The 26515-nt window shown below is 38.7% G+C and overlaps 1 protein-coding gene across 2 annotated transcripts in view; it reads right to left on the minus strand.

Moving 5' to 3' along the window:
- Window positions 1-26515, minus strand: part of CSMD1 (CUB and Sushi multiple domains 1) — a 2070470-nt gene that overhangs the window by 621488 nt on the left and 1422467 nt on the right. For both annotated transcript variants that reach the window (XM_034966977.3, XM_034966976.3), the window contains exon 10: window positions 25371-25492. In XM_034966977.3, the coding sequence (XP_034822868.1) occupies window positions 25371-25492 (122 nt within the window). The remainder of the gene's footprint in view (window positions 1-25370; window positions 25493-26515) is intronic.

A 26515-nucleotide genomic window follows, 5' to 3' on the forward strand; every position in this document is an offset into this window, starting at 1 on the left:
TTAGGTATCTCGGATCTAGACATAAAGAGTTAATACATGTGTTGCTTATGTTTTAATGACCACCTTCTTACATTTAACTCTGATTTTTCTTGTTTCATATTGAAAATCATTCTAAGTAAAAGGCAAGAAAAAAGAAAGCAAAGCACAGAGCCGATAAAAAAGGGTCCCATTGGGATCACCCATGCACGTGGCCTCAAAATCTAGGAGCCATGCTTCACCTTTTGATCCCGATTCTCCCATATGCAGCCCATCAGCAGGTATTCCAATGTCTCTTCCTTCAGAATACATCCTATGTCTTACCACCTGTCACCAGGCCACTATGGCTGCCCTCTCCTGTTTTCTCCAATAATCCCCACCTTTTCGGCATTTCTTGGACACAGCAAACTCATTCCTACTCCAGGGCCTTGACCCCGCCTGGACCAATCTTCCTCCTTCCCCATCTTCACAACCTCCAAGGCATGGCTCAGCAGACAGCCCTCAATATAATCTTTTAAAAGTTTTTTAATTGACACATGGCGGCTGTGCAAATCGATGGGGTGCACAGTAATATTTCCATACATATAAGGTGTAGTGATTCACTCAGGGTGATTAGCACATCCAGCATCTCAAACACTTATCTTATGGGTGCATCATCCCTAAGTTCCTTTCTCTGACCTCATCAGTCTCCACCCCTTTGCCTAGTGCTGTTTCCTTTCTTACCGGTTTGCTTTCCTTAGCTGCTATGACACCTGAAATCTTGCTATTTGTTTGCTTGCCTATTTTCCACTTTGCACCTCCTTGAAAAGAAGCTTCATGGCCAACCAGGCTTGCACCACATATTCCTACATCCTTCCTGGGTCACAGATAGGCACCTCGTGAATACTTGTTGGATGGAAGAGTAAATATATGGATAAATAGGGTGTATGCAATATGCATTCCCATGTTGCCAATCTCTGCTTCCACTCGAAAACAGGAGTATGGCATCATGCAAATGCGTCTCTTTTTTTCTCTCATCAGATGACAAACCACTACTCAACTTGAAGTGAACACAGTCAGATCCCTTTCTCAAAACTCTCCAGCAATGCCTTAGTCAGGATCAGCCTAAATCTAAATGTAATTGCCACTCTCACCATGCTGTGAGAGCTGATGGCAGAACAAGGTAGCAGTTAAGAGAGTAGACTTGACCTCTTTGTGATTCAGTTTTCTTATCTTTAAAAAGGAAACACTAATGTAGCCTATGGCATAGGGCGTTCAAAGATTCAGTGAGATAATGAACGTAATTACTTAAAGTTTCTAAAGCATGTAAATTTCTCAAGAAATATTAACTAATATCTTGTGGCATATTTTCTGTACTATAGGACTGTCATATCCAAACTCTATTCTTAAAACATTTCAAAATTTCAAGCAATATGTGAATGTTTTGAAAGCCAACACACACTTTAGAGTTTGTGAGTCATTGGTTTTAAGCCTAAGAGTAGATGCAGGAGGTAAATGCTTTAGGTCGCAGTAAACTGGAATTAACTAATCTGCACACTGACAACTAAGGAGAAAAGAACATATTTTACCAAATACATAACTTTCATTGTGACTGTTTGATAAGACCCTTTACGTCCCTAACCACTGCTTCTATATTGGTAAAGCTTTCTTTTCAGAATTGTCTTCTAGTAAATATATATATATATATACACACACATATATATGTATATATATGTGTATATATATGTATATATGTATATATATGTATATATATGTATATATATATACATATATATATTTTTTTTTTCTGAAGATACATTATGTTCTTTCCGGTGCTCATTTAATACCAAGCCCGTGTATAGTTTGTTACTCTATGTAATAAAGACATAACTGATGATGAGAAACAGTCATTGTAGTCTGTCATATCACTTGTATACTAAAGTCCGTGACAAGCTTCGATAATATGATGTTCTCTGTAATGTGATCATGCTGAGTGTGACATGCAGTACCTGTATCAGTCCAGACGTGGCTTTAGCTACTGAAAGATAAGGCTGCCACTATGTCTGTAATGTGATCATGCTGAGTGTGGCATGTGGTACCTGCGTCAGTCCAGACATAGCTTTAGCTACTGAAAGATGAGGCTGCCACTGTGTCTGTAATGTGATTGTGCTGAGTGTGGCATGTGGTACCTGTGTCAGTCCAGACTTGGCTTCAGCTACTCAAAGATGAGGCTGCCACTGTGGGAGCTGAGGACTGATAGGGATCTCACAGTGGCAGAGACATAGGAACTCGAGAAGTTTCATAGCAAATGTTTAAAAAATAGAGATTTTGCAGATGCATGTTCTGTATTGTGAAAACAAATGGTAAAATTCTTTGAACAATGAGAGGAAAAAATCTCCTTTACATGGAGGCACTTTGAATTCATCCCAACTTCTAAGAGAAAGAGATGAGATTTTCTGCACAAACAGAGGACTATCTGTGGAAAAGACACCATTCTGATTTAGAAGAAAGGGCTGAGGAAATTACAAAAAAGTGTATCGACACAGAAAGCTTGAATACTAATCTAAATATGCATCATCCACATGGCATGAAAAAATAAGGTCAGCTTATTCTCTTTATTTTTGCATATTTCTAAATTAAAGAAAACTAAATCTCCATGACATTTTGTAAGCATTACATGCTAAAATAAACAGTTCCTAAAAATTTGTGTATTTTTAAAAGGGACTGTTGTTAGGCAGTTATAAAGCTTCCTCTGACCTGTGATAACTGCCTTTATATCTCAGAAAACATTGCTAAAGAGACTCAAAAGCTTTTTTGAATTGGATTAGCCAAGATAAACATAAGGTGGGGGGCATTGTGGTTATGGAAATATAAGGTATTTTAAGGAATTAAGAGGACTCAAATGTAATGCGTATTCTACAGAGATCCTTTCTGTTGCAAGAGTATTCACATCAACATAGTTTGTTCATATACTCCATTTGGGTCTGAAGTTTTAGACTACGAAATTATCTACATAAAATATGCTTTTAGTTTATATGAATTTTATTGACACAAGAACAGTTCTGCTTTTTAATACAGAAGATGAAGAACCATTTTCATTAATTTTAAAATTGTATAATTTATACTCTTTTAAATTAATTTATAAAAGATTTACTTGTTTAATACAAAAGCCACTTTCTTGATAATTAATGGAGATCGGAAATCTGTTCTAATTTTTGATAAAACACAGAAGAAGATTTATATTTCAGAAATAGTCCACCACATATTTAGACCTGTCACTTACTGTCTGTCAATTACTGGTAATTTTGCAGAAGAATACTGAAGAGTTCAATATATTCAAACAATAAAATATTATTCTTAAAACCAATCAACCAACCAACTAAAAAATAAATTGTGGACAAGGAAAAAAAAAAAGAAAGGAAAGACCTACTCTGAATATCTTTCATCAGTTTCAGGCTGTGCTGAATGCAATGCGATATTACTTCATGGATTTATGAGAAGATACTTAGGTAGGCTTTCACTAATGTAGCCATAGTTCGGACCTGCAGGCACACCGTCAGCACACGCTTGGTGAAATGGAGACATGAGAGCCAATTTCAGGAATTTTTATAATAATTTGAGAAGTCATTAACTGCCTGTTTTAGATAAATTGTTTCATGAAACAGACAGAGTGTGACAGACCCAGCTGATTCATGATCTCATCCTGTGTCTATTCAGTTCCTCAGTTTCTTCCCTATTATGAAAAAAATTTGGAGAAGATATTCATAAGAGAGCTGCGTCAAATCAACCATACTGTAGAAGCAGGATTGCTGCCGTGGCGCAGACTTGGAATATCCAACAATTACAGCTCTAACTTTATCAGAACATAAACCATAACTGTGATGTCCCTCACAGCATTGCTAATGATAGTAAAATCTGGAAAACAAGTGGACTCTTTGTTAACTTGGGATAGGGAAACCAATTTTAGTAGGTCCATAGTTACAAATATTCTGAAGACATTAAAATAGGTGAAGTAGACATATAAATTAATAAATCTAGAGAGATGTTTATGTTTTATTAAGTAAAAAATAGGCAAATAATTTCACAGAATATTTATAATATTTGTGTCGCTCTTGGAAAGGGTTAAAAACACACATATGCCAAACACGTACACATACATATCCACAACGGTCATATTTAAATGGTCATGTAAATGCAGACTTCTATTTATTGGGGCAAAATAGAATTTAATTTGTACATTAGGTGATGGAATTATGGGCAAAATTTGCTTTCTCTAGGATTGATTTTATTTTTCAAAAAAATTAAGTAAACATAGTTTTGAAAGATGGGATGTGGATGTGTGTGCTCGTAGCTTATATTATGCATTCTTCACGACTGTATTTAATGCATGTCTAAGCTCATGCCTTTTATACAAGTGAAACATACACAAAAAGAAGGTAGACAAGAAGAAGTTTTTATGGATATAGCCATTTAAGGCAAAAAAGATTGTGTTTTTCTTTATAAGAACAGTGAAAAGACAAGCTGATGAGAAAACACATTTGGAAGTGGTAGGGAATATCTTAAACAGGTCCAGACCAGTTCAACATGAAGTCAGAAGAGTGAAAAATAACTACAGAAGACCTGCTGGCTGGCGAGGGCTGTGAACCAAGTTGGGATTGAGGAGGAAGACAATGAAGCCCCCTGCGGGGGTCTGGGGAGAGCCTGGAGCTGGGGGAGCAGAGAACAGGGTCACAGACACCCCACATTGAGGGGAAGGGAGGGTGGAAGGGAAGCAAGGCCATAGAAGTGTGGAATTGAGATAATTCGTATCCCCAGCTCCTGCTCTGTTGGAAACCATGAAGAAGCTACAGCCCCTCTAACAAGGCACAGCATGGCCAGGCCAAAGACCATCTGAGCAGGTTGGACAAACAGCCCATGAATGGCAGCACCTTAGTTTTCTTGAGCTTGTTAGAGTTTTTTTTCTCAGCCTGGCTTTGTTAATCAGAATGTTGAGAGCTTCAGAACTTCCACAGAGGGTCAATACTTCACAGGGGGGGAGGGAGTAAATCTACAAAGTAAGCAGAAGAGATTTCAACAGTGTGTCAAGTGAGCTGGGCCCGGGCAGGCCAAGAGTGCTGCGTCAACAGCCAGCAGGCAGAGAGCCCTCTGCAGTGGTGAGAGTGTCAGTGGAACTCAACAGTAACCTGGCAAGCAGGCACACAGGGCAAGTGGGTCAGGGGTGTTAAAGAGAAGCCCAGACACCTGGGCTTTTGTCAGAAGCAGGAAACACCACACAGGCTGAGGAGGAAGGGAAGAAGACTGTGCGTGAGGAATCCTCTGCCAGAGAAGGCTAAGGAGCCAGGAGAGCCCTCGGCAGGTGAAACGGTAGGACCCGTGACAGGCAAACCCTGGCAGGTGCTATTAAATTATGAGCAAAACCTAGGCCAGAAAACAAGCAGAATGGGGAGAAATGTGTCTGGGAGTTGTAGGGAAAGATGGACGGGAGCTTTTGTGAGCAGTGCTTGTGAAATGTGACGGCATTTAGCTAGGAGTCGTGAAGCCAATGGGATAATTTAGGCAGTATTTCAATACTGAGGCTCACAGAGGTTTTCATTCTGTTCTTGGGACACGTTCAGGGTATTTCTGGTGTGGTCATTGATGATGACAGTCTGAACGCTGTAAGAATTTAGCCAAATCATCCCACCTGCTCTTCCTGATGAGGGCTGGTGGGGTCAGGTGGCCCTGGCAGGTCAGAAGGTGGAGGTGAAGTGGGATGCTGACAGGTTTAAATTCTATGCACTGAGCCCCATTTGCAAAAATTCCACAGCTGGGTGAACTTAAACGCTCACTTCACTGAAGCTTTTGGGTAAGTTTAGCTCATTTTCTTTAATTCTACAGAACAAACTTATTTCACATATAAATTTAAAGTAAATATGGAAGTACATGTACACCTGAATCTGATAACTTAAATGTGAGGGTGCATAAAAATAAAATATGTGTCTATCATATTTGAGTTTTCTGTTCATTTCCCATTCATTTCATTCTGTATCTCTAATTTTAGATAGTTAGATGTATGGTTAGGTAGACAGTTGTATGGTTATAGACAAAATCTTTGGTGCCAAAAGTTTTTCTATGAAATATACATAGTGGAGCATTTTAATAATACTGTTTAGGGTTCCAGAAGTCAGTCAAATGTGATATTAAAACAGCTCCCAGAAAGCAAATATTTGAATGGATCTTGTTCTCCCAATGTTAAATGACAGACTATTAAAACTGGTGATTTCAATCCCATTCAAGGACAGAACAAATAGAATATAGAGGAATTTGACATTAACTTTTCGCTCTAGATGTTCTTAAGTATGTATTATTCCATATTCCACTAACTACATAAGACTCCTCACAAAACCCAGCAGCACAAAACAGAGTAACTATTTAGAATTATCAATTTCCTAAGTGGATTTTATAAACATGTAACACTTAATTATGAAGACTTTTGTTTGTTACAGTAGAATTTAGGAGGGATCCTTTCTATGTTTTTGGTACCCATTAACCACCCTCATCTCCCCCACTACCCTTCCCAGCCTCTGATAAACATCCTTCTACTATGTCCATGAGTTCAATTGATTTTATTAGCTATCTACACACAAAGATTTTTAAAATTTATAATAATTAAAATATATATATATATACACACACACACACACACAAAGAACTTAGGAGGGATCCTGTGGGTTGAGATCATTTGTTCAGTCCTTAAGCCAAAATTATCAAACAAAATACAAACTTCTTTTTCACACACACACACACATACACACACACCCTCTCTCTCTCTCTTTCAGAAATGGAAAAGTTCAATATCACTCTATCATTGCCTTTAGGGCTGGTACAAAAACATTGTTGTGGGTGCTGCCTGTGCCACCTGTTATTGAGGATAATGGTAATTGCGTCTCTCTACTGTAAGCACCTTTAAATGAAAAGTATGACTTAACATTTAACTTCTCCTCTCTTAAAGCTTTATTAGGTTTCAAGCCTAGCTGCTCAGCCTCTGATCATAGAAAGACTGCCAAAAGAGGCGACCTTGGTGGATGCCCCTCTCCCTTCACTGCCATAGGGCTTACCCCCCCTGGACAGATCTCAGCACACTTCATACTTCACAGGAAAGCCACAAAAACAACCATCAGGCCATAAATGCAGTTTTCAAACACACACATAAAGCCTCACTTAGAGAAATGCTAAGTCAAGCAGAACCCAGCACCCAGTCCTTTGCAGTACCCTCTTTGTAATCTGCACTTTGGTGGAAACTGCAGAGTAATGGCACTGTCAAAAAACACAGAATGGCAAGTGCAATGGAACACAATACAGGCGGCCAAATCCATTCCAAATATTACCCACGACCGAGCTTCACTGCCACAAATATATTTTGTGTGTTACTTTCAGAAGACACTTCTATGAAAATAATGTTTTGTTTCTCTGGATGTGTATTAGTACAACATATTTGGCCATTTTTAGGACCCAAATAATATGTAGATTTGTGGGATTTGTGGCTTGGAGATAGCTGTACCTATTTTTAACAAAAGACCTTTAATTATGGCAGACCATCGCTGCCTCTCTAGTGGGGTAAAACATTCCAAACTTGGCCATTATTACTATCATTTGTTCGTGACCATTTATGAGTCTTCACTATTTGCCAAACGCTGTGCACAAGACTGGAAATTCAAAGAGGTTTTAGACATAGGCTTCCTTGAAAAGATAATTTAAACAACATGTCTCATTATGCACCATTAAGAAACAAAGAAACACTCTTTAAAAAGACGCACAGTGTTTCCTTTTAGAGGTGAGCAAGTCCTGAATTGGCCCCAACAGCCTCTCACTGCTTGAGGCTTTCTTTCCTCTGCTTTGAGGCCCTATCTCCTGCCTTCTGCGGAAATGCTTGGAGCATGGAGATAATCATTTTACAATTCTCTCCACAGTAAAACACATCACAGCTTCCTCTACCTGTGGATACTTTCCCCTTAGTCCCCTAGTAGGTGACACAGGTTTTGGTTTGCCTAGGACAGATAGAGTCTTTGGTTGTTTCTAGGTTGATTATTAATAGCATTATCACCCTTTACTCCAAAGGTAACTTGAGGGTAATAATGCCATTGGTTCAGCATTTGGATCAGATAATAAGTTATACGGTCAACTCCCTAAATAAATAGTTTGTTGGTTTGCAAAAACATTGTGGAATGTGTGCTACTACTCCAATGATAAATGGTGCCTCAATGGTACCCTGTGTCCACTCCTCCAATGATGAATGGTGCCTCGGAAGTAACCCGTGTCCACTCCTCTGATGATGAATAGTGCCTCAATAGTACCCCGTGTCCACTCCTCCAATGATGAATGGTGCCTCAATAGCACCCTGTGTTCACTCCTCCAGTGATGAATCGCGCCTCAATAGCACCCCGTGTCTACTCCTCCAATGATGAATGGTGTCTCAATAATACCCCGTGTCCACTCCTCCAATGATGAATGGTGTCTCAATAGTACCCCTTGTCCACTCCTCCAATGATGAATGGTGCCTCAGTAGTACCCCGTATCCACTCCTCCAATGATGAATGGTGTCTCAATGGTACCCCGTGTCCATGCCTGCAATGATGAATAGTGTCTCAATAGTACCCCATGTCCACTCCTCCAATGTTGAACGGTGCCTCAATGGTACCCCGTGTCGACTCCTCCAACGATGAACGGTGTCTCAATGGTACCCCGTGTCCACTCCTGCAATGATGAATGGTGTCTCAATAGTACCCCGTGTCCACTCCTCCAATGATGAATGGTGCCTCAATAGTACCTCATGTCCACTCCTCCTATGATGAATGGTGTCTCAATGGTACCCCGTGTCCACTCCCGCAATGATGAATAGTGCCTCAATAGTACCCCGTGTTCACTCCTCCAATGATGAATAGTGCCTCAATAGTGCCCTGTGTCCACTCCTCCAATGATGAATGGTGCCTCAATAGTACCTCGTGTCCACTCCTGCAATGATGAATGGTGCCTCAACAGTACCCCGTGTCCACTCCTATGATGAATGGTGTCTCAATGGTACCCCGTGTCCACTCCCGCAATGATGAATAGTGCCTCAATAGTACCCCGTGTTCACTCCTCCAATGATGAATAGTGCCTCAACAGTACCCTGTGTCCACTCCTCCAATGATGAATGGTGCCTCAATAGTACCTCGTGTCCACTCCTCCAATGATGAATGGTGTCTCAGTAGTACCCCATGTTCACCTGCTGCCCTGTAGTTGCTCACGGTGTCTGAAAAGGAAAGCGTCCTGGGGCAGCACCATGATTCGAGGTCCCAGAGTAGCCCAATATGACGGCAGAATTGGAATGAAAAGATAAATGACTAGAAGTGAGACTGCCGTGATGGTCTGGTGACCTGTCATGAAAGATTGGTGACATGTAAAGGACGATGGAGAAGTGTTGAAGGATATTATGCTGAAGAATAACATCCTCTGATTTTAACTTTGCTATCAACGCTGTTGAAATACAGGTGTGTGTACCCTGTGGCAGGAACTTTCATGAGCTCTCTTTTGGCATATGGTATGTGTTTGGGCAATAAATGTCAATATTTCAAATGTGCAACAACATTACCATAATTCCAATTCAAAGAATTTGTCCTATGGAAATAACTGCCCTTGGTGTGAACATGAAGATAGCCATGGAATGATTGTTTGTGATTTCAAAGACTAGGCATGGTCTGAACAGGGGTTTAAAGGAGTAAGTTGATGGGAAGAAATACTAAGTAGCCAAAACAAATAATAAAGTTCATTGGGGAATATATGCAACATATTGTAAAGTTGCCAAGCAATCTGTAAATGTGTGGAACATCATCTAAAATTTAAAGACACCGTTAAGAAGAAGAACGAGGAGGAGAAGGAAGAGGAAAAATGGAAGAGGATAAAGGAAAAGAATTGGGTTTTTGTGTTTATAAACACAGTGATACAAGTCTTAAAATAAGTACCCACAATTATAATCACTGATTACCTTGAGATTAAAGCATTTCAAGATCTTCACTTTTTGCTTGGTATTTGACTGTATTATATCATGTTTAAAATAATGATCACATATTGATTTTATTTTATACATATATCTACAGTTTTGGAAAGTATATTTCAAATATATTGTGGAAGATAAATTAGAAAATGGAGAGTGAGAAGAGACAAACAGCTATGAGGGATTAAAACAAAATATATGGCAAGACTACTAAGAGGCCCCTAGAGTGGACACAGTGAGAATGGAAGAGGGGTTGAAGACAAAAGATATTCAAGAGGTGAAGGAATTATGGCTCAGCTGGAGGTGACAGAGGAGGAAAGCCATGCGGAATGAAGGTGGGTTTTCTGGATTTCCTAAGAAGATGAGTGGCCAGGGTAAGGGATTTAGTGCGGAGGCAAATTGGTGAATGAGAGACAACTGACTTTTTTCTGGATCTGTTCACTAGAAAAGACACTCAGAGATTCCAGGGCCCATTTGAACTTGTAGTGCTGGGTTCAGGAAAGTTGATTATATAACTTATCTCTGTAAGGCACAGGAAGAGCCCTTGAAATAATGGAATGCAAAGAAATTCAAGGTCCAAAGAAAAAATTATATTAATAGAAGGATAATATTAATAGTAGTAATGTTAATTACTTAGAAGCATTTCCACATGCATCATTTCTCTGAGAAACACAGAAATGATACCATTAGTGAAGGTACCTATCATTATCCTCACCACAGTTATATGGCATATGAGGACATTGAGAGTCAAGAATTTCAGTGTCTTTTCTAAGATGAAATAGCTGCAAAATGGGCAAAGTCAAGATGGGATCCCAGGTCTGTGAACTCCAGACTGATTCTTCTCATGCTGTATTAGTGCCCTAGAAGAAACCTAGACCTTGAAAGCATGTATTTGAGAAAAGGCAGCCCCTCTGAGTTATAAATGACTCTTAAAATGAATGGGAGAGGAAGAAGGAATGGAAAGGCTAGAGAAAAGGGGGAATGAGATGGCGGCATGATATAAAAACCTAGATATTTCTATTGTCTTTTACTGTCTTCATGGCAACCATGAATTTCTCTCATGTTACTTTTTGACATAAATTAGTGGAACCTAATTATCACTAGCAGCCTTTCAGGAGAACTTTTTTGGCTATATATCTCCTTGATTTGACCCTATGGAGCTAGAGAAAGCAATTTCATTTATCCTTCTGTAACACAATGGCTTAGGGTAAGGGGTCTTTTGTAGAATTTCATCACCATTTACTGATTGATTCTTCCAGTTCCTATTTACTTCCATGTTACAGACGCCTCACGTTGTATTTAGAATCCAGATTCACAGAGCATCCCAATGGGCAGTGAAAATTACAGTGACCACTCATTATTTAACAGCAATAAAACGGCAGGCAGTGAATACACACATGAAAAAATGCCCAGCATCACTAATCATCAAAGAAATACACATTAGAACCACAATGAGATGCCACCTCACGCCAGTCAGCATGGCTATTATTAAAATGTCAAACAATAATAAATGTTGGCAAGGATGTGCAGAAAGCAAATACTATTGGTAGAAATGTAAATGAGTAAGCCTCTATGGAAAACAGTATGGAGGTTTCTCAAAGAACTACAACTGGAACTCCCACTTCACTCAGCAATTCTACTACTAGGTATCTACTCAAAGGAAAGGAAATCATTGTACGAAAAAGACACCCGCACTCCTATGTTCATTATACACTATTCACAATAGCAAAGTCATAGAATCAACTTAAGTGTCCAACAATGGTTGATCAGATAAAGAAAATGCGGTATCTTTACACCATGGATACCACACAGTCATAAAAATCATAAAATAATACATTTCTTGGCAATATGGATGGAATAGAATGTCATTATCCTAAGTAAAATAATGCAGAAATGGAAAGTCAAATACCACATGTTCTCGATTATAAATGGGAACCAAACAATGGGTACACATGGAGATAAGGATGGCAACAACAGACACTGTAACTCCGAAAGTGAGGACAGAGGCAGGAGAGCAAAGCTTAAGAACTGCACATTGGGTACCATGCTGATATTCAGGTGATGGGTGTACTACAAGCCCCGACCCCACCACGATGTAGTGTATCCATGTGACAAAACTGGACATATACCCGCTTTAAAAAATTTAACAAGTAAAATTAAAAACAGAAAAAGAAAAAAAAGTAGTATCTATAAAGTTAGTCGCTGAGGAAGGAGAAATGTATGGCCCTCCAGGAAGGCAGGGGCTAGCATTCACAGAGAGAGGAAGCCATGCCCAGAGGCTTCTGCATAAGCGAGGGACGCAGATGATCTCCCGTGAGCTGCGTGTGCCTGTGTGCACTGCAGGGCCTGCCTTATCCACTAGGTCAGAAACTCTGTGAAGGAGGAGCCCTGACTTTACACATCACTACCACCCATCTCATAAAACACTCTGCAGGTTTAGAGTAAAAATTCGGTACCTTCTTACAGATGAACATAATCATATGAGGGAAAAGAAAATCCAACCCACAAAGAAAAAAAAATCTACTGTAAATAATACAGTAGTAGGTGGGGAAAGATGGAAAGTGAATGTTAAAATAATGATGTAGAATAAAGATTTGTATCATACTTGTTAAAGGAAGTCTAGTGGCATGGAGGCTACAAAACATCAACTGATGAGAGAGTTTTAGAATCTAGAAAGACTTGGGAACCCTCCTTTCCTCTATCTGCATCTTGGTCAGTATTGCTAATGGGACACACACACACATGCACACACACACATGTACACACACATGCATACACACACATGCACACACACATGCATACACACGTGCACATATACATACTCACAGGAATATATCTGCACACACACACATTAAGGTTGAACACAGATGAGTGCCATAGCAATCCAAAATTTATTGTAGCCTACTTGGCAAAATCAAAAGTTCCCCACTTAGAACTCTCCCTTAATATGCTTATTTTTTAACTCAGTAAAATTTTATTTCTAGAAATTTTTCTGAAGGCAAATATCCTGGATCTGTGAAAAAATTTATCCACTGGGAATTTAAAGACACTATTATAGTAAATAATGAAAAAAAATCACCAAGATTTATACGTTAAACAAGTGATTGGTTAAAAATAATAATAATACGGAGCCTATCGGATGGTGGAGGGTGGAGGGTTGGAGGAGGAAGAGGATTGAGAAAAACAACTAAGGGGCACTAGGCTTATTTACCGGGTGACGAAATAATCTGTACAACAAACCCCCATGACACAAGTTTACCTTTGTAACAAACCTGCACATGTACCCATGAACTTAAAAGTTAAAAAAAAAAAACCAAACCATCCATTTAGTAATTATTTTTAATTGCATTCTGTTAGCCCAGAACCGTTCACAAGATAATATGAAGTCAAAAAGAAAGTAGAAGCATTTAGAATGCAACGCCAGTCTTTGCTTGGTCATGATCTGGGTGGGAGGAATTATACAGGGTTGTAATTTTTCTTCACTTTATATTTTCAAGAATTTATTTCTTCCCCCTATTTCATTGTCCTAATGTATTTGGCACTGTGTGTGTATGTTTTATTTAGTTGGGTTTTTTGTTTGTTTTCTAATGTCTTCCTTCTAAAGTGACATCTCTGCACAAACCGGGATTTTAGTGACTTTTCTCACACTCCTTCCCAGTTATCTAAAAGCATGTAATTTAAACAATTGCTGAATATAAAAGGTTTTGCTTTGTTTTTGTTACTCATATCATTACTATTGTATTTAAGTATGACAAATACTAAAAATGAGAAAAATTGTAAAAAAAAAGTTCAAATGCATAAAATAAATAGGTAACGTATTAAAAGGTAAAAAAAAAAAAAAAGGACCACATCTAAGATCTGTAAAACTAACTGAGCTCCAAAGAAAATAGGTATTTACACCTCCCTGTATCTTAAACCATATAAATACACACCTCTTACTCACAGAAAACAAAACAAAAACACAAGTAAAAACATTTTTTAACCTGGCCAGGCACAGTGGCTCATGCTTGTAATCCCAGCACTTTGGGAGGCTGAGGCGGGTGGATCATGAGGTCAGGAGTTCGAGACCAGCCTGGCCAATGTAGTGAAACCCTGTTTTTACTAAAAATACAAAGATTAGCTAGGCGTGGTGGTAGGCACCTGCAATCACAGCTACTCGGGAGGCTGAAGGAGGAGAATTTCTTGATCTCAGGAGGTGGAGGTTGCAGTGAGCCAAGAGTATGCCATTGCACTCCAGCCTAGACGACAGAGCTAGACTCCGTCTCAAAAAAACGAAAACAGACAAACACACCAACAAATTTTTAAACCTTTTTTTCATGAATACTATGTTCATTCTTTTGGGTACATTCTGAATATACAATCATTAAAGTTCTGTCTTTTAAAGCTACTTTTATTTTGATTTGTAGTTGTATATATTTTGGGGATACACGTGATATTTTGGTACATGTAAATGATGCATAATGACCAAACAGTGTAACAGGAATACTCATCACTTCAAACATGTATCTTTCTTTGTGTTTGGAAGATTTAAATTATTTTCTTCTAGCTATTTTGAAATATATAATAAATTATCATTAACTATAATTTTCCTACTCTACTATTGAATACTAGAATTTTTTCCTTTTCCCTAACTTAAGCAACTTTCATTAAGAAAAAAAAGAAATGGAGTAAATCCTGTAAACTTTTCTCCCAGGATGTTACCTGAATTTTTTGTCTTCCTCAGTGTCTATAAATAACTCCTACACAAACCTAGACATTCATTCACTCACACCTGCTTAATAGTTGCAAGTCTATTGTCTACAGCTGTGCTGTCATTCTTTCCCTCTTTAACACTTTACCTTGTACACTGATAAGGGATTAGTCTTCCTAGAAATGCTGGCTCCACAGTGTATTTGTGTGTGTGTGTGTGTGTGTGTGTGTGTGTGTGTGTGTGTGTGTGTGTATAATACATGTTTGCAAGCAAATCAAAAGCATGGCCCTTGTTCTCCATTTTATTTCTCAGTTCCAAGAGGAGGCAGTAAAAATAAATCTATTTAGTTCTGAAAGTTAAGAACTGGGGTGTTATAAGAAAATCAATCCAGCAGAAAGTGGAGAACGTAGGTGCCCTTGTGGCAGAAAAACCAACCAACCAAACAAACAAACCAAAAAAAACCACAATCAATCTTGAAAGGGGTGATGACAGAGGTGTGAGAGGGAAGTCGTCACCAAAACCAAACTCAGTTTATGAAAAAAATTGCAACTGTTAAGCAGCAGTAACGGGGAAGTCATTGACAATGAAATAGCTGGCACACAGAGACAAATATGTTAGAGAGTTGACAAGGACACAATCATGAATCAACGCCATAAGATTAATGATGAATAGCTAAGGAATGCTGGGCTTAATACCTAGGTGATGGGAAGGTCTGTGCAGCAAAGCACCATGGCACACATTTACCTGTGTAACAAACCTGCACATCCTGCACATGGACCCCTGGACTTAAAATAAATGTTGAAAAAAAAATAGTCTACTTAACTCTGTAGCGTAGGACAGCAAAAAAAAAAAAAAAAAAAAAAGAGAGAGAGATCAAGAAAGAAAGAAAGAAAGATAGATAGATAGATAGATAGACAGATAGATAGATTAATGGTGACAGCCAAGATGAACTAAGGGATCTGTCAAAGCAAGTTGGCCAGGCGTCCTCCTTTCCCCGGTGGCATGGGAGAAAAGTGAACAGGACAGTTAGGCGGAGCCACTGTGTCTTTGCACTGGGAAAGGTCTGATTGAATAACGGGGAGGCTCCCTTCGGTGTTATAGGAAAGGGTGGTGTGTCTAATCTCTGCTTCTCCACCAATCCGTGAATCGTCTCCTTAAGTAAATAAAGTCTACTGAACCATATCTATTCCAATTGCATTTCAAAATGTCTTAAACCAATATATACAACATAGATTTCTATCTTAACCTTCTAATACTTCAAATGCAAATGAATGCCTCTTCTTCATCTCTCTGAATTTGTTAATTCAAGTTCTGTAAAAAATCCATTGAATCATAAAAGAAGTTAAAGCTCCTTCCCTAAAACAGATCTGATAAACATATCAGGATTTTCTTGCAAGCATTAAGTTTAAAGCAAATTTTTCTTATTAGAAGTTGTTCATTAAAAAAGGTGTACTGTTAAAACACAAATTGCTGTGACTAATTACATAACCCTGAGATATTTCTCAAATCTATTGTTTTTTTTTTCTCCCCAAATGACATGCAAGCATCTTGATTTAGGTTCATATCATCTTTCGTAGTTAGAATAAGGCTCTGGACTTTCCTGCTTCCAGTTTTGTGCCATCCGTGATGCGGACCAATCTTCCCAATGTATACGCATTCTCATGCCATTCCTTTCATCAATATAATACATTGACACCCCATTTCCTTTGAGAATAAAACATAAACTCTTTGCCTGTCATACGGGACCCTGTTTATATCTTTCTGACCCTAGTCATTTCAAATAAGCAGAAAGGGAAGGAGGCGGAGAAGAAGGAGAGGGAAAAGATGGAGGAGAGAAACAGGAGAGGAGGAAAACAACAAAGAGGGGAGAAAGGAAAGGGGGGAAAAGACAAGGAAAAGGAGGAGGAGAGGGAAGAGGAAGGGGATGAGAAAAAGGAAGATGAGGAGGAGGAAGAGTTGAAGAAAAGAATAAAAAGAAGGTGGAGAACTTAGTACTTGGCAAATAATATTCTAGGTGCTTTAAATCGATTATATATTCCTCACAGCAAAATTTAAAGGTGGATAGAGTTAATCCAAAAGGAAATACGAATGGACCCAGGACATATAGCCAACCCTTCACTGTAGGCACCACTGTACCTAGAGACCATGGTACCACTCCTCCTGCACCTCCACCAGCCCCTCCTGGTGCACTGTCAGTGTGCTCAGCCCTGGTACACCCAACCCACCTCACCTCCCTTGTCCATAGAGGATGTGAAGGTTTATTGAAAAAGAACTTAGATTTTCAAGAAAAAAAAAAGCCATTAAAAAGTGAGCAAAGATATGAACGGACATTTTCAAAAGAATATATACATTCAGCTAAGAAGCTTATGAAAAAAAGGTCAACATCACTGATCATTGGAGACATGGAAATCAAAACCACAATGAGATACCATCTCACACCATTTGGAATGGCTATTACTAAAAAGTCAGAATTTAACAGATGCTGGTGAGGTTGTGGAGAAAAAGGAACACTTACACACTGTTGGTGGGAGTGTAAACTAGGTCAACCTTTGTGGAAGGCAGCGTGGTGATTCCTGAGATCTAAAGACAGAAATCCATTTGCCTCAGCAATCCCATTACTGGGTACATACCCAAAAGAATATAAATGGTTCTATCATAAAGACACATGCAGGTTTAAGTTCATTGCAGCACTATTCACAATAGCAAATACATGGAGTCAACCTAAATGCCCATCGATGGTAGACTGGATAAAGAAAATTGGTACATGTATACCATGGAATACTATGCAGCCATATAAAAAGAATGAGATTTTGTCCTTTGCAGGGGCATGGATGAAGCCAGTATCCTTAGCAAACTAGCACAGCAGCAGAAAACCAAATACTGCATGTTCTCACTTATAGATGGGCACCAAATGGTGAAAGTACATGGACACAAAGAGGGAAACAATGGTCACTAGGAACTACTGGAGGGTGCAGGGTGGGAGGAGGCAGAGGATCAGAAAAAACAACTGTTGGGTACTGGGCTTAATACCTGGGTGATGAATCTGTACAACAAACCACCATGGCACAAGTTTACCTATATAACAAACCTGCATGTGTATCCCTTAACCTAAAATAAAAGTTTTAAAAATAAAATAAAAATAAAAATATAAATGAAGACATAAAAAGTAAATAAAAAACAACAAAAGGAAGAAAGGAAGGAAGGTAGGGGAGGGGGAAGGGGATGGGGGAGGGGAAAGAGAAAGGGAAGGGAAGGGAAGGGAAGGAAAGGGAAGGGAAGGGAAGGAAAGGGAGAAAGAAAATGCCTATAATACCTATCATCTGGTATCAGCTCAAATTCCCAGCCTTGTTTACCGACAATATTCCCAAGCAATGCAACTGTACAGAAAGACTGGTTATTTCCCCTCTCCGAATTTCTGGAACGTCCGACCTTCCTCCACATCCTCTGAGACCTCTCTGCCCCCTTCCCTCACACCCTCTGCTACTTGCCTTTCTTGAACATCCTCTGCAGATCCGTCACTATTTGCTGTATTAAATGATTCTGCTTTCTCATTATACAGTTGGACTCCTTATCCTCATCACTCTCCTTCTTCCTTCCACACATCATCACACCCATGTGTTGACATCCTCATGGACGCCGGAGATGGAAACCCACCAATGACTGTGCAGGCATCCAGCATTTGTGGGAATTCATCTGATGCCTTAGAAAAGTTGGTACTGACAGAAGCCACTATTAGAATTACATGTGCTTCAGAGTATTGATTTACTTAATATGTTTAAAAATAATTTTATAATTTCCATTATAAATATATAATAAAACAAACTTATAATTAAATACTTGAAAATTCATATGAAAGTGTTTTTGAGGGTTATAAAGTACTGATGTTCACTTGCCCAACAAAACAATTGTTGTGGATGTTTGAGTATTTATTTCCCTAATCAAAGTTTCACATATTTTGTTTTACTCATCAGAACACCTGTCAGATCCATGTGTGCTGTTGTCAATGGCAGAATTTCCTTCTTTTTATAGCTGAGTAATATTTCATTGTGCTTGTATACTACACCTTGAGTCTGTACAGTTTTTATTTGTCAATTATACATCAATAAAGCTGGAAACAAAGAAAAAGAAAACTAAACAAAGAACAAATCCGTAAGATGTACTAACATTTTGAGTTTTTTAAATCCTCAAAGAGTTTTTAATGAGCTTTAATAGCAACAAAAGTATTGCACAAGAAGCTCAAATTAGAATCAGTAGCTGAAATTATGTCACCACAGAATGTATTTAAAATGTGTGTGTATATCTATGTATTTATCTTTATATGTATTTGAGAGCTATATAACAGAAATTTTTAACTTAGAACACACACCTCTCATTCCAGCTGATATACTGTATATGTGTATATATAGGTGTGTGTGTTTATCTATGCATATATATATACCCATATATATATGTATGCATGCATACATTTATACATAAATGATGTTAGTAGAAGACAGGTCTTCCATGATATATTTAATCTTTCCAATGAAGACCCTGGGGATAAACTTTATAAAATTAGTCAGTAGAAGGTAGGTCCTTCATGGTACATTTAAACTTTCCAATGAAGACCCCAGGGATAAACTTTTGAGAGAATTTTATCTTAATTACTATAACACATGTCTCACAATATATATTACTTTTTCAAGAATTCTGATTGCAGGACTCATCAAGAGTTCTGAAAATAGCTGGATTGTCAAATGTGTCTACAATAAAACATATTTATACATATCATATAATATTAGTTTGCATTGACTTTCTACCAGAATACCCTGGAATGAGCTGTTCCAATTGTTTAAAAATCTGCCTCTCCACTAAAGGAATCTTCTTGAGAGACCTTTCATTTTATAACTTCCTGAATAGAAGATGCTAGTTTCTTCTAAAAGTTTTAGATTTTCTAACGATAGATATTTCGTGTTCCTTTTGACATGATATAGCATGATAACATGTGATGTGCATTATTAGGGAGATGCTAAGATTCCGCAAGTAATTATTTTGCATGAGGAGTTTTACATAAATACTTGCAATAAACTGACCATGGCAGCACTTGGTTATACAACAGTCAAAGCCGAGATAAGACTAGGAAAGAGTATGAATCAAGAGAGGATTAAATGTTTCAAAAAAAGAGAAGTTTGTATTGACTAAGAGAGAATTGGCGTCGGAAACTACTTTTCTGTCCTATCTTATTTCTTAAAGTTTGCAGACCAGGTCAAACACCCAAACTGAAGTGTGCAAATTCTTCACATCCAAAATGCTTCACTGATGCTTCTGGCAAGAGTCATTGCCTGGAAACTTTATGTAACGGTTTCTCTTTTCCCTTATGTTCAATACGTAATACACTTTCATCAACGTGCACTTAATTGAGAAACCCACTTACTTGGAATGTCTCCCAAGGAATCAAATTAAGCCTAATTATACTTAATGGCAATGGCTGCTGCTTAATTTGGATGGTAATTCTGCTTAATTGAGATGCCTTCAGGTGTCTAAGTGGTGTTTTGCTAAGAGTATTGGTTGTGCGGGTATGTCAACCTGGAATACCTTGTTTCTTCTCTGAACATTTCTCCGAGATAAATGACAAAGGGCAAATAATTATCTGAAGCAATATAACACAAAATAACTGAAATTTAATGTGTTAATTATTAAGTCCTCACAATCAGGAAAATATATACAATGTCTGCGTAAGTGTACACAAAGATGAGAGAGAAAAAATAAACTTCTAAAAGGAGAGAAGAGAATTGTATAAACCCAAGCTGCCTAAATTCATTACTGGTCATTTTATGTTTTGGACAAGTTTAAAAGTCCACTTTAAGAAATCAAAGAACATACATCATGAGTTTTAATGGATGTTAGCCATAAAACTAAAGTAAAAGGAAGATACTGTGACTGGAATCACATCATATGCAAAAGATATACTAGTGTTAATTCCAACCTCTTTCCTTGGAGTCTTGCTTGCCTGGATGTGATGGATATCACTGGTCACCATACACTAAACGTCGGCTCCTCTTCCTGGCTTCTAGATATTTCTTTCCTTGGCTCCGTGGCAATTGGACCACAGGCATTTGAAGCAATGGGATATGAAGGAACTCAGCAGACAAATTCTAGGAAATATGTCTTCCATCTCTAGCCAAACATGCCTCATTTCATTAAACATGACCAAATCGGGAACTAAAGCCTCAGGTGGTTGCAGACGTCTTGAGAACTGAGGGGAAATATTGTCTCCGCTCTGGAGAGTGGGGCAGGAAAAATGTCAAACACCTGAGCTGCAATGCTATCACGGAGCTACTGAATACAACCTGGAAGCTCCCTGACTCTGCCCCTTTGTTATGTAAAATAAGGTATCCCCCAAACTTTCGGTTTTTAGTTGGCTCTTCTGTTAGTTACAGCCAAAAATACCCTATGGCGGTAGAAAATAACCTGTTCTTTCATTTATTTATGGTGGAAAGCAAAGAAGCTAATAAAGCGTTCTCACAGTGCAATGGGACGACAAGGAGTTTCACTTTCCTGGATCTTGAGTTCCTCTCTGTCAAGTAGTAAAAGGTTTAAACAATAGGAACTCTAAGCTTCTCTTTAGATAGAATTTCAATTATTCTAGTATGTGTAGGAAAATAATAGAAACTAAAATGTGCTATAGGCACATCTTTCATATAGAATAAAAATATTTATGATTATTGATGTATAATCTGGATTTAAATGAATTTTGAAAGTATTGGAAAGATGTTAATTCCCTTGAAGATTTAGCTTGGTGGCAGCGTTTTCCGGTGGAAACTGTGGGTATTCCACTCCAGGGCAAAACACTTCAGTCTTTTAAAACTCTGTAATGGCACTTACAGGTGGAAGATCATTCTCACTACAGTTGAGACAAAATTTACCTCCAGTTGACTTTGAGAGAAAAACAACGCCATCAACAAGGCTTTCTTGGACTATATTCCGCTTTCTGCATGCTGTCATCCTAATTTCTGCTTTCCTCCGCTAACAACACACCTGTGAATTCTAAATGTGCCTCTGCCCGTTCCATGGACTTGGATGGACAGTAGGCACCTTGCTATCCCTGTGCCTAATACCATACACATCTCCTACATAAAGAAATTGGTTCCTGAAGTCTGTTCCCTGGTTAAAGGTACGGAGAACATATATTGTTCTGAACTGGAAAGATTTTGAGAATGCAGTAGAGGCATTGTTAGTAACTGTTCAAGGACAGCAGAGATTTACCAAGACTCCTCTGCGACAGAAACAAGAATGCTCACCTGCCTCGGGTTTGACTCTCCTCCACGGCGTCATCTCTCTCTCTCCTGTTTCCCACACCCACAGCACCTACTGGAGGCAGCTGCAGGGGGAAGCCTGCAGGGGTGTAAGGTCCAAGAGAATCCGGTGTTCTGCGCTCCCCGTGCTCGGGGGTCCTGTGTTCCTCCCTCCCCATGCTTGAGGGTCTTGTGTTCCTCCGTCCCTGTGCTGGAAGGTCTCCAGTCTTGCTAAGTCTCCATCTGAGACAAGTCTAGGGTAATTTCCCCTGCACCACTCCATGGTGTCTGCTCTGTTTCAGACCTTATCATCTTTCATCTGAAGTACTGTAATAGATTCCAAACTCTGCCTCTCACGTCTCCTTCTGGAAACCTGTTAGGGTGTACTTCCTTCCTCTCCACCGAAAGGGCTACAGGAAGAAGTGATGTTACTGCGTGTTCAAGTTCGTCTCCTCGTGGATCCCCCTAAAGCGCAGCGTTGCTAAACGGTAGCCCATTCATTTGACTTCAAAAGACGCGAAAGAAGGGGATGGAAAGAAATTCCACCTGTGAGTGGTATACTGAGTCAGTGTCCCTGCAGGCATTTGGCTCCATCCTGCTAGGGATGGCTGCAGAGCTGTGAGAATTCACCTCAGAGTTTTCTGCCCGACCCATTACAGGGGCGCATTTGAGCACTCCTTCTCCACCCAGGAAGGGCGGTGGGAGCCCCCTCTCAGTCCAAGTGGGGCTGTGTCAAAAGGAGGAGAAGACTCCTGCACGCTTTGCAAACTCTGAGGGCAGAGCCTGGGGCAGAAAGCAGGAGCTTCAGGGAGCAGCTGAGGGAGGGCTGAGGCTCTGCCACTGTGAAGCGGGCTAAGAGCAGGGAGGTGGGCAGGAGAGGGGCTTGGTGCAACCTCATCACAGGCAGCACACGCAGGGAGCTTCCTGGAGAGCCCCTGATTGCTGCGTTTCTCCTCCCCAGCGTTTCTCATTTTATGTAATCTGCACTTTCACACACTTTTAAAATTTGTGACAGATTCATGCAATTCTCATAAAACCACCTGGAACATACACAGGTTAACTAAACCATTCCCTTGATTTGATCTAATTAATTCCTTTTAGCTATATTTTCTTTAAAAAAAATTCAAGAAGAGTTCCTTCTGCCTCTCAAATTGCAGAAGTAACATAATTCTGTATTTTGAAAATGTCGCAATGGGATACTTCTTGTCTCGATCACATCTCAATCCCTTTAATATAAAATATTTGCTTTTATTTGAGCCCCTATGGAAATGCATGTAATCTATTTACTCTTAACTCAAGTCAACACCTAATAAAGCCCCAAAACAAACTCAATTGTTCAGCTATTTCCTCTGTAAAGTTCTACTATCTAACCTTCAGAACTTTTCTAAATTCTCAATATCATATGATTTTCTGGAGACCAAACAGAATATTCTAATTATTTAAAAGTGTGTAAATGCAGAAATTAGTAAACATAATTATCAATAAACTAGTTATATACTATATAATTTTAATTCAAATTGAAATAAAACTCTTTTTTGTTAGACAAATTAATGAGATGGCTTAGTAAATAGTTAACAAGTTGTTAATAAGTGTTTTTTTCTATTTATCTTATGCTTGTTTCTGTTACACTACCAGTATTAGCAGCTTATAATAGATAATGATATTACATTTACTTATGCAACATGTGGATTTATCTGTTTTTCACAACTCTTCTCTAAGGTAAATGCTATTACTATATCTCTTTGCCCAAATTCATGCAACTACTAAGTGGCAGAGCTGGTTCTTAAAGTGATGATTGCAAGTACTGAAAAATAATAGTTTCTTGGTAAAAAACTGAGTAACAAACCATTGAGTAGCATATAGAAAAAACAAGGTTTGTACCACTATAGTTGATGTCCCAGGGTACAACACGGCTCTAGCATACTGAGAAATACCAGAATCAAACTTGGAGACTTTTGTCACAGCAAAGACAGCCCAGAAATTCCTCAGTGTTTCAGAAAGCCTGCAACGCCCTGGAGTTTTACCCAGCTCTGCTCATTAAAGCTTGAATTTTTACATAAATTATAACTGAGATTTTAGAACTAAAATAAGCCAACCAAAACCAAAGGCATCTGTGATGAACACTTTACAGAATCTAAAATCAGAACATTTCTCTTTTAGAACTGGCAACCCAACAGCTTTGAGAGGAAACTATATAAATAAGATGGATATTTTAACAAAATGTAAAAATGAAGAGATGATCACTTAGACACAGAACTGTTGGTAATAACTCAATAATTGGTAAATAGTGGGGTTCAGTAAATTTAATATTACTATAAATATAATTATTTTAATATTACATAATTTAAGTGAAATCCATACCTATAATAGTTTCCTGACAGTTTTTTTTTAAGTGAAATCAATATGAAGATGTCTACCTTGTTTTTTCTTCCTACTGGCAAGCATCTATATTGAACTTAAAAGGAGTTAAAAAAATTCATTTGATAGCCAATGAAACATGATTATGAGTATGATATCTATCCTAAGATTTAAAATGTAGTAACATAATTGCAAACTATGTATGCAAACTTACAGAGAAATAACAGTATTACCCTCTATTACTACCCTGGAGGAAATATATATTTTACACAAAGTAAGAAAGAGGAAAACACGCTCAGATGTTTAATTCTTGAAAAACGTATATAGCTTATGAGAAGAAACACATGAACTGTAGAAAACAATTCAAAAGACAGAATTGTTTTTTATCTTTTCTTGATATGGAGTCTTGCTCTGTCGCCCAGGCTGGAGTGCAGTGGCACGATCTTGGCCCACTTCAAGCTCTGCCTCCTGGGTTCAAGCGATTCCTGGGCCTCAGCCTCTCGAATAGCTGGGATGACAGGTGCCTGCCACCAAGCCCAGCTAATTTTTGTTCGTATTTTTTAGTAGAGATGGGGTTTCACCATGTTGGCCAGACTGGTTTTAGAACTCCTGACCTCAAGTGATCCACCCACTTTGGCCTCCCAAAGTGCTGGCATTACAGGCTTGAGCTACTGAGCCCGGCCAAAAGACAGTATTTTTGTGTCTGAGTATAGTAGGAGCATTTCTAACACTTAGTCATACTATGCATAAATACTGTGGTATTTAAGAAAGCTTGTAATATAGTGTGTGAGACCCGAGTTGAAAAAGACATAAGAGAAAGCACTATGATACATAAAGGAGGAATGTAGACTTTCTCTCCAGAAGCACTAAATGGCACCACAGTGAGAATACTCACTTTGCATCTGAATCTCAGACTGCTCTGCAATGAATGTGGCATCTAGACACAGGATGCAGCTGGAACTTTTAAATTCAAACAGTAAAGTGTAAGCACGGATAGCATTTGCTGGGCTGTTCGCTTCAACAATAGATCCTATAAGAGTGCGGTGTGCATTAACCACAGGGGTTGGAGGCGGAGCCTTACCTTGTCCGGGTCGGTGGTGGTGATGACCCACACACAGTGTGCATTATCTTCATACTGAACCGGATAATTAGGGGAGGTAATGACGCCGCTGGGCCCACGCAGATTGGATCCACATGTTCTCGCTGGAAACACATAGAAACGACGTTATTTTCTACAACATTGTGTCAGTTTGGTAAAGACATAACATTTATGGGAAATTTCAAGTTAGCTATTATCTAATCACAGTAAAAAAAAAAAAAATGGTGCATGGACTCCAACTGGGACATGGACTCCAGTCAGCAAGTGGATTGCTCAGCCGGCAGGACTTTTGCTTGGTATCTGCAGTGTTACGCTGGGGCACTTCATTTTTTCCAAAAGCCTCTCCACTCACCAAAGTATCTAACGGATGATAGCCCCATGTGCAATGTCAATACCAAAGTAGCCCATTTCAAATCCCAGTGTGACTCAGAGTGTTCACGTAGGTGTCGTTGTTCAGAGTCTCCATACACACCTAATTGTGTGCGACTGCAGTAAGATAGAGGGAAAGGCACCGCCGAGTGCAATTCAACCAGAGTTACCATCTCAGCTACATCTTACACTGTGTGACCTCCAATAAATTGTGTCTTTTCAACTTTAAAAAAGGGTTTTGGAGCAGATGATCTCCAAAGTCACTTTCGAGCTTTAGATTCTATTCTACAATAAACTACACCAATTTCTTTACAGCACAACGCAAGTAGGAACTTAAAATTTATTGCAAGTTTAAAGAAAGAAAATAGGAATGGTGACTTTAAAAATAAAAAAAAATCTTAAAGTTGAAATGAAAGACTGAGTGAAGCATAGAAATTGCATAATTCAATACATACAACTTAGTCTGGAATATAAAAATAATTTAATTGGCCTCCAGTTTATGAAAGGATTTTTTTTTTCAAATCAATACACATATTTTAGAAATATAATGTCAGCATAGACTCTGGTTTTAACATTCATAATTTAAACTGGGTTTCAGAAAGGAGCAGAAGAAACTAATTTCACAAGAAGAAATTAATGTAAGAGAACTTCTGCTTCATTTTCCTAAGACATCCTATGACACAAACTGATAAAAATGTTTCATAGGCAGGATTAATCCTCGTCATAGCCCATCCTCTATTTTTTCATTCCTTGGGTTT

This window comes from Pan paniscus, chromosome 7 (genome assembly GCF_029289425.2).
Source record: "Pan paniscus chromosome 7, NHGRI_mPanPan1-v2.0_pri, whole genome shotgun sequence".
NCBI classification, from domain to species: domain Eukaryota; kingdom Metazoa; phylum Chordata; class Mammalia; order Primates; family Hominidae; genus Pan; species Pan paniscus.